Raw genomic sequence first — 8,621 nt, forward strand, 5'->3', positions numbered from 1 at the left:
TGGGAATAGACAGAAGTAGCAAATTGACGGTAAGTAGTGTAAGTTGAGGAAGAGCTATTTTAGAATTTGAGGAGACGGAAGACCTAAAGTTTCTAACATGTACAGGAGCGTGCCCCATACGTAACCGAGTGGTGGCACTGCTAACAAATTGCTAGTCTTTTTCGAGAACAAGGTGAAGCTAAAGATAATTTGTCTAGGAATATGTTTATGATAGAACCATTGCAGTGTATTTTTATTCCGATTACAGCTTCACATCACATCGGTGAAAAGTGTATTTGAATGATCATCGCTATAATTCTAAAGTTTTTATGTGATTTTTGGAGAAAAAAAAGTTTAATTATTCTTTAAGATAAAATATTTTAAAATTTATTGTTCATAATTAAGACCAAGTCTCAAGAGCATTGACGAAAAAATGGCCATACAAGAACGGGATTAAATGCCCAAAATAATTCCTCAAACTCTGGCGAAGTCCAAAGGAGAAATCTACGAAAACCCTTCAAGAAATTTGAAAAAAAAATGGAGTAAGCTTGAAAGATTCAACTTACCCATTTGAATATTACGAACAAGCTTCAGAGATTCTCGTCCATGGCGATGACTCGCGACCAGGAAAGTCAATCGTTTATTAATTATTTATTCACTCTTGTCTCTATTTCATCTTTGAATATTGTTCATCTTCTTTCTAATGTTTCCTTCCTTTTCCCCTCATTTATATCTTCTAATGCTTGTGCTCTGTATTGAATCTGAGATGGAGATCACAAAATGGGTAACCTCTGTTTCTAATGGAATTTCTGATTTGAATCCATTTTCTCAGTTCTTTTTGTTCATTGAGTTGTTTGAATGGTGTAGATTGTTTCATTGTGCTGTCTGAACACTATATTTACCAAAGTGCTATCAAATAATCAATGCCTTTTCATGGTTCTTAGAATTTAAAGGGGATTGTCAAGCTTCATCCACTCATTGTTCTAGGTAGAGTCAAGAACTCTCTGAAGTTAGTCAGCCAAAAATGTATTGTTCTTATTAGTTGCCTTACAAGATAAAGGATAGGGGGCTTATGTCTTTATGAAAAATGGGACTGTTCCCTGCTCTGTTTTCTTTCTTCTTGGTTGCTTTGGTAGTTTCTTGGGGGCATGAAACTGAAGGGAACATGAACTTGACGATGGATGATAGTGGAAAGGGCAGAATTGGGGTCATTGTAGACGAGAGTTCTAGGATTGGTAAGGAAGAGATGTTGGCTATGCAGATGGCTGTTGAAGATTTTAACTCCTCCAGGAATCAGAGCTTTAGTCTTGTTATCAGAGACTACAAAAGTGATCCCAATCTTGCAGCTCTTGCAGGTAAGAGTTTAGATTTCTTCTTTAATCTTAATTGAATGTGTAACGGTTCATGTCCACCGCTAGTAGATATTGTCCTCTTTGGGTTTTGCCTTCCGGACTTCCCCTTAGTTTTTAAAACGCGTATGATAGGGAGAGTTTTTCACACCCTTACAAAGAATGTTTCGTTCTCCTCCCCAACCATGTGGGATCTCACAATCTACTCCCCATTTGGGGCCCAGTGTCCTTGCTGACACTCGTTCACCGATGTGGGATCTCACAATCCACCCCCTTCGAGGCTTAGCGTCCTCGCTGACACTCGTTCCCTTCTCCAATCGATGTGGGACTCCCCAATCCACCCCATTCGGGGCCCAGCGTCCTTGGTGGCACACCGCCTCATGTCCACCCCTCTTCGGGGCTTAGCCTCCTCACTGACACATCACCTGGTGTTTGGCTTTGATACCATTTGTAACGGCTTAAGTCCACTACTAATAGATATTGTTCTCTATAGGTTTTCCCTCCCGGGCTTTCGCTCAAGGTTTTTAAAACGCGTCTGCTAGAGAGAGATTTCCACACCCTTATAAAGAATGTTTTGTTCTCTTCCCCAACCATATAGAATCTCACAATCCACCCCCTTCGGAGCCTAGCGTCCTTCCCGACACACCGTCTTGTGTCCACTCCCCTTCAGGGCTTAACTCCTCGCTGACACATCGCCCATTTTCTGGCTTTGATACCATTTGTAATAGCCCAAGCCCACCGCTAGCCGATATTGTCCTCTTTGTGCTTTCCGTTCCAGGCTTTCCCTCAAGGTTTTTAAATCGCGTCTGCTAGGGAGAGGGTTTCACACTCTTATAAAGAATCTTTCGTTCTCCTCCTCAACCGATGTTGGATCTCACAAAATGCCTTCTTGTTCGTATCCATCGAACTATTTTGAAGTATGAAGATTCCTGGTTTGTTCACTTTGGTTTAATCAAGCTACTTCCTATGCTTCAAAGTGAGTTTATAACTTTAGCACAATCTAACCAAGTTGTTGAACTTGCAGCTAAAGAACTCATCAGTATGCAACGAGTTCAGGTTCTTATAGGACCTCAAACCTGGGAAGCGACATCCATAGTTTCCGAGGTCGGAAATGAGAAGCAGACTCCGGTTCTAACGTTAGCTAATGAAATACCAAAGTGGGCAAATGAGAGGTTCAAATTCTTGGTCCAAGCTTCTCCCTCCCAGTTAAATCAAATGAGAGCCATAGCTGGTATCATCGGTTCATGGGATTGGCACCTAGTCAATGTTATATATGAAGATAGAGATTTCTCAACCACTGAAATATTTCCTCATCTTGTTCATGCCCTCAAAGACGTAGGAGCTGAAGTAAGTGAATTTGTTGGTCTCTCACAATTTGATTCTGATTCATTCACCAAAGAATTGGAGAGGCTAAGAAGAGGGTCAAGCAGAGTTTTTGTAGTTCATTTGCCATTCAAGTTGGCATTGCGTCTATTTGAGACAGCAAACGAGATGGGAATGATGGGAAATGGCTACGTTTGGATCACTACTGATTCTTTCACAAGCCTTGCACATTCTTTCAATGCTTCTATCTTCTCTGTATTACAAGGAGTTGTTGGAGTCAAACGCTTCTACCATGAAGACAAGCCTCCATTTCATGAGTTTCATCTTCGGTTCCGAAGACGGTTTAGATTAGAGCATTCTGATGAGGACGAGCACGAGCCTGGTATCTATGCAGTACAGGCTTATGATGCTGCAATGACAGCAGCTATGGCAATGAGTGAAATCCAAGAAAAGGGTAATGACTTGTTGGAACAAATAAAGCTCACTGACTTTCAAGGACTCAGTGGAATGATTCAGTTCAAGGATAGAAAGTTAGCCCCAGCTGATACATTTCAGATTATCAATATCATGGGAAGGACTTATAGGGAGCTCGGCTTCTGGTCTGATAAATCAGGGTTCTCACGAGAGTCGAGGGAAAATTCGTCGTCTAACTCGTCGATGAAGGATCTTAGCCAAGTGTTTTGGCCTGGTGGTTCTTCGGAAACTCCAAGGGGATGGGTTGTACCAACAGATGCCAATCCATTGAGAATTGGGGTGCCAACTGGTTCCATGTTCAAACAGTATGTACAAGTGGAAGAAGATCCTAAGGGAAACAATTTAACCTTCAAAGGACTTGCAATTGATCTGTTTAAAGAAACCATACACAGCCTGCACATCCCTCTGTCGTACGAGTTCTATCGTTTCAATGGCTCATATGATGATTTGGTGAATGAAATCTACTTAAAGGTAAGGAAAAACTACAAGAACATCTTCCTTTTCTTTGCATGCATATAAGAGTTTCTCCTACTAACAATCTTTCCTTATTCTGCTTGTCTATGAAGAACTTCGATGCAGCTGTCGGTGATATCGCCATAATATCACGACGCTACGACCACGCCGACTTTACACATCCTTACTCCGAAGAAGGACTGGTGATGATAGTTCCTACCAGAAAAGACAAAAGCAACAGATCATTGTTGTTCACAAAGCCCTTTACATTAACCATGTGGATTGCAATTGCTATGATAAATGCCTACAATGGCTTTGTAGTCTGGTTCATAGAACGAAGTCGCTATCCATGTCACGACGGTTCGATGTTTAATCACGCTGGCACCATGCTTTGCTCATCCTTCACGACTCTCTTCTCACTACATGGTACACAGCTAACGAGTGTTTGTTCTGCATTTGTGGGGGAAAACATATAATCTAACACATCATATTGGCTTGTTTTTGTTTACCAAAGGTAACATGCTGCATAGTAACCTTTCACGGATGACCATGGTGGTTTGGTTGTTTATGGCGCTCGTGATAACTCAAATATATACCGCGAATCTTACAAGCATGCTCACTATTCAAAGACTCGAACCGACTATATCGAATATCGAAACGCTCCAAAGGGCAAACGCTTTAGTCGGATATGGTAAAGGATCCTTTGTCAAAAGATATTTGGAAGAAGTTTTACACTTCCGACCCGAAAACATAAAGAACTACTCCACACCTGACAATCTTTCTGAAGCTCTCAGAAACCAGGAGATATCAGCTGCTTTTCTTGAAGTCCCTTTTGTGAAAATATTCCTTGCTAGATTTTGCAGGGAGTTCATGATTTCTGGGCCAACCTACAAAGTTGGAGGATTTGGATTTGTATGTCCTTGTTGCTGCTATTCCCTTGTTTTTCATATCATATGTAAATACTCTGAACTATGCTTTGTGCTGTCGTGCAGGCGTTTCCACGAGGCTCGCCGTTGGTAACGGATATCAACGAAGCATTGCTTAAGGTATCTGAAACTGGGAAGTTCAAAGCTTTGGAAGATAGCATGATTGGTAATGAGACATGTGAGGATGATGATGCAAAGGAGGAAGGTTCACGCCTCTGCCCCAACAGCTTCTTTATACTGTTTGTATTGAGTGGAGGAGTATCAACAATAGCTCTCACATTGTTCATCTTTAATGCCCATAGCTCTAGTTTTCATCAGAACGCTATCTGGAGATTAATGATAGCTGTAATGAGACACTGGGGAAAGCATAGGAGGTCGCCTTCTCGACGAGTATGCGACGAACTGCAAACGACGACTGCCTCGTATAACTTTGTGCACAACACGAACTTGCGAATTCAGGTCTAGAAAACAGTGAGATCTTTCATTCACATTCTTTTCCATCAAGAACGTTTTATAGACTCTTAGACTCCTGAATTTGGAGTATCCTGGGGAAAGCACAGGAGGCCGTTTTCTTGACGTGTAAGCGACGAACCGCAACCGACGATTGTCTTGAATAACTTCACGCACGACACACTTGCGAATTCATATTTAGAAAATTGTGATACCTGATGCAAATAATGTACAGCTGTAAAGGGTAGCTTGAAGTCTTAGTAAGAATGTAAAAATTTAATGCCTTACTCTGTCTTTTAGATTCAGACTGACATGTTCTAACATTTAGACTATCGAAAGATTAACGATTGTTGAGTATCAATCTTTTCCATCTCCATCTCGTGAAATACTTTCTGTAACTTCCCATGTTCAAGATACATTCGATATCGATCGTAACTTGTAGTTCGATAACATTTTATCCTCGAATTTATGAGTAGTTGCCGAAACATATCTCGCTATTGTTTCATTTTGGTTTTCTTCTTCTCTCTATCGATCCTCAAAGATGAATTCAATATACGAATTGATGACTATTCCATAAGGTGATAGGATGAGGTTGTAAGTGCATAACACCCTGAAGTTCAAGAGTATACACTCTCTTTGTCATATGGCTCTGTCCCAGCATTAGAACCTCCCATTTCCTTTGACCAACGGGTCCTCGAACCAAGCGATCTGGTCTCTACCTATATTCACCCTCATCCGGTAGATATAGTTGTTGGAACTGGTTGAGTTCTCATTTTTTAATGAGGCCTGTTTACGAGCGAGGAAATTTCAAGACTATGTGTGGAATCTGCATTTCAAATTATGAACTTAGGTCGATACATATTTATATTAATGAGTTAATTAATTTTGAAATGCTAAAAAATAGAAAAATATCATAAATAAAATAATAATAAAGAACATCTTCACATAATTTGGAGCAGCTAGAGAAGAAAAGCATATAATAAAATAAAGATTCAAACAATTCCTGACAATGTCTGCTGAATACATTAATTAATCCAATTAATAAATCCACCCTTAAAAAATTAAAATAAAACCCAATAATCTTTTTTTTTTTAATAAAAAAAATAATAAAAATTCTATCTTAAAAAAATAGTAAAAGAAAGCCAGCTGTCAGTTGCCCCAACAGATCCACACCGATAGTTATTTCTTTTTCTTTTCTTTTCTTTTTTTTTTCCATTTTGGGGTTAAAAAAAAATTATAAAAAAAAAACATGTTCATCCACGTGTCAACAGGCTGACCGTTGAATATCGAGCTGTCAAGTGGGCCCCACCACGTAAACATCCAAGTGGAAATTGGAAGCAAATCACGTGAAGAAGTCCGTCCATTTTGTTAGCATTCATTCATTCGTTCACTCCACAGTCAACTTACAGCCTGCTCTTTCTCCGTCACAGCCGCTTGCGGCGGAGCACCTTCCCCTGAAGACGGTGGCTGCTGCGGCGGCGCCGCCACCCCGTTTTGATTGCTGCCCATTTTCTTCAAACTTTGTTGGTGGTAAACTTGCCTCAATCTCTCTATTTCTTTCTTCAATGCCTCTTGATGAGCTGAAAAAAATTATTAAAAAAAAAAAAAAAAAAAAAAACCATTTTTTAAAATTGAATTATATATTAAAAAAAAGGGTTTTTTTTTTTAAATAAATAATAAAATTACCATCTTTGAAAATCTTATCTTGAGCCAAGGCTGCAATCCTCTGCTTCAGAGCACTGTTATCAACGTTTAGAATCAATCTTTGGTGGTCTAAAAATGCCACTCTTGGGGACAATGCTGATACTTCAGTCTGCCATAATACCCAATAATTAAACTTAATTAATTATGATTAACGATTAATTAATTAAAAAAAAAAAAAAGAAATTATCCGTACCTGTAATGAAGTTACACTCCGCTCGAGCTCAGAAATGTATTGTAATTTTCTGACTCTCGACCTTTGTGCTGATTGTCGATTCGCTAAAATTCTGAAAAAAATTACAACACTAATCATTAATTTTCCTAATTATGTTATTAATTACGTAGTGGCTATGATCATAAATTAATTAGAAGGTTATTAAAAATATTGTTTTAAATTGTGTGTGTGTGTGTGTTTTTTTTTGGAATTGATTGATTTATGGGATTGATTACCTCTTAACTCGCTTGGGATCAATGGTGTTATCGCCGGCGGCGGCGGAGGACGGCGGAGGTTGAGATAGCTGCGGTAGTTGACAAGGGGAGCTTTCGACTTCACCAGGTTCATTCTTCAACTGATGTGGAGGAGGGGGTGGGTGTTCCGACGGGGTTGTTTTCTCGTCGTTGTTACTATTCTGGTCAGAGGGGGTGGAGGGATTCGACGACGAGGGCGGAAGCGGCATGGAAATGTCATCGGAAAACATGGACATGAGTTGGTCGTCGTCAAGGCGGTCGAAGGGAGGAGGAGCATGTAGAAGGGCGGAGGCGGAAGCGGCGGCGGCGGCGGAGGAGGAGGAGGAGTTGCGACATTCATCGGAAAATGGGGTTTCGAGGAAGGCTATGGAGTCGCTAATGGATCTCCGGTGAAGGCCGCGACGGGCGGTGGAGAAGTCGAGAAAGTCGTCGACCCAGGAGGAGGTATGGTGGGCGGAGGGCGGTGGGTGGGGCGGAGGAGATGGAGAAAAGTTGGGCATTGAAGGTGGAGGAAAATGAGGCCAATTTTGAGGGAAAGATGGTATTTTTGGGGGAAATTGAGCCATATTGGTATATAATTTAAGACACACACTGGCATTCATATACAGGGAATTGGTGTTTATAATGGTGCACTCATAATCACCAATTACACCCAAATTTTACCAATTCAAGAGAAAAAAACAAAGTGGGTTTAGTGAAAGAATTAAAAAACATGACTTTAACCACCTCCCCGACCTGGACGTGGGATCTCACAATCTACTCTTTTGAGGACTCAACGTTCTCGCTCGCACACGCCCGCTCTAATATCATGTGTAATGGTACAAGTCTAGTGCTAGCAGATATTGTCTTCCTTATACTTTCCTCTATAATAGACTTTCTCTCAAGGTTTTTAAAATGTGTCTTGATTAGGTTTCCACACCCTTGGAATGTTTATCCAACCCCACTTCCCCTTCCCAATCGATACGTGACCTCACAATTCACCCCCTACGGCCCACTGGATCTAATATCATTTGTAACAATCAAAGCCCACTGTTTGCAGATATTGTTTGTCTGCTTTGACCCATTATAGTTTAAAACGTATCTGCTAAGGAGAGGTTTCCACGCTCTTATAAACAAGGTTTCGTTCTCCTCTCCAACCAATGAAGGATCTCACAATTTACTAGTGGTGGACTTGGGTTGTTACAAAAGAAATCCCACGTCGACTAATTAAGGGTTAAATCATGAGTTTATACGTAAAGAATATACCTTTTCGAGCTTAGGCTCAAAATAGACAATGTCACGAGAATATCTTAGCATTTTTTTTAAATTTACTTTGATGTAATTGAATTCAAGACCCCAAAGGCATAGGAAGAGAGAGGGGGGAAAGTGGGTCACATGGGGGTGGGATTAGGGACAGCTAGCAACAGCTGTGGGGAGGGGTGGATACAACACAGGCCATTCTTATTTATTTTTTCCTTTTTTTTTTTTTTTTTTTTTTTTTTTTTTTTTTTTTTTTTTT

The 8,621-nt window shown here is 40.3% G+C and overlaps 2 protein-coding genes across 4 annotated transcripts; one reads left to right on the forward strand and one right to left on the reverse strand.

Annotated features, from left to right (window-relative positions):
- Positions 1-411: 411 nt before the first annotated feature.
- LOC111796576 (glutamate receptor 2.5-like) lies at positions 412-5,320 on the forward strand. 3 transcript variants are annotated; one of them, XM_023679256.1, is made up of 6 exons: positions 412-763; positions 847-1,334; positions 2,353-3,596; positions 3,692-4,004; positions 4,093-4,490; positions 4,571-4,969. In XM_023679256.1, the coding sequence occupies exons 2-6, from the start codon at positions 1,067-1,069 to the stop codon at positions 4,967-4,969; spliced, it is 2,622 nt and encodes an 873-aa protein (XP_023535024.1). In that variant the 5' UTR covers positions 412-763; positions 847-1,066. The 3 variants fall into 3 exon arrangements, with proteins under 3 accessions (XP_023535024.1, XP_023535025.1, XP_023535026.1); XM_023679257.1 differs by lacking the exon at positions 412-763 and having other exon boundaries at positions 1,067-1,334; positions 4,571-5,320; XM_023679258.1 differs by lacking the exons at positions 412-763; positions 847-1,334 and adding an exon at positions 2,173-2,260 and having other exon boundaries at positions 4,571-5,320.
- A 596-nt stretch (positions 5,321-5,916) lies between these two features.
- LOC111796723 (basic leucine zipper 34-like) lies at positions 5,917-7,720 on the reverse strand. Its single transcript, XM_023679466.1, has 4 exons — positions 7,106-7,720; positions 6,852-6,942; positions 6,641-6,767; positions 5,917-6,534 (listed from the first exon to the last, which is right to left on the reverse strand). Exons 1-4 carry the CDS (start codon positions 7,687-7,689, stop codon positions 6,353-6,355), a joined length of 984 nt encoding a protein of 327 aa, XP_023535234.1. The 5' UTR covers positions 7,690-7,720; the 3' UTR covers positions 5,917-6,352.
- Between the last annotated feature and the right edge of the window lie 901 nt (positions 7,721-8,621).

This window comes from Cucurbita pepo, chromosome LG06 (genome assembly GCF_002806865.2).
Source record: "Cucurbita pepo subsp. pepo cultivar mu-cu-16 chromosome LG06, ASM280686v2, whole genome shotgun sequence".
NCBI classification, from domain to species: domain Eukaryota; kingdom Viridiplantae; phylum Streptophyta; class Magnoliopsida; order Cucurbitales; family Cucurbitaceae; genus Cucurbita; species Cucurbita pepo.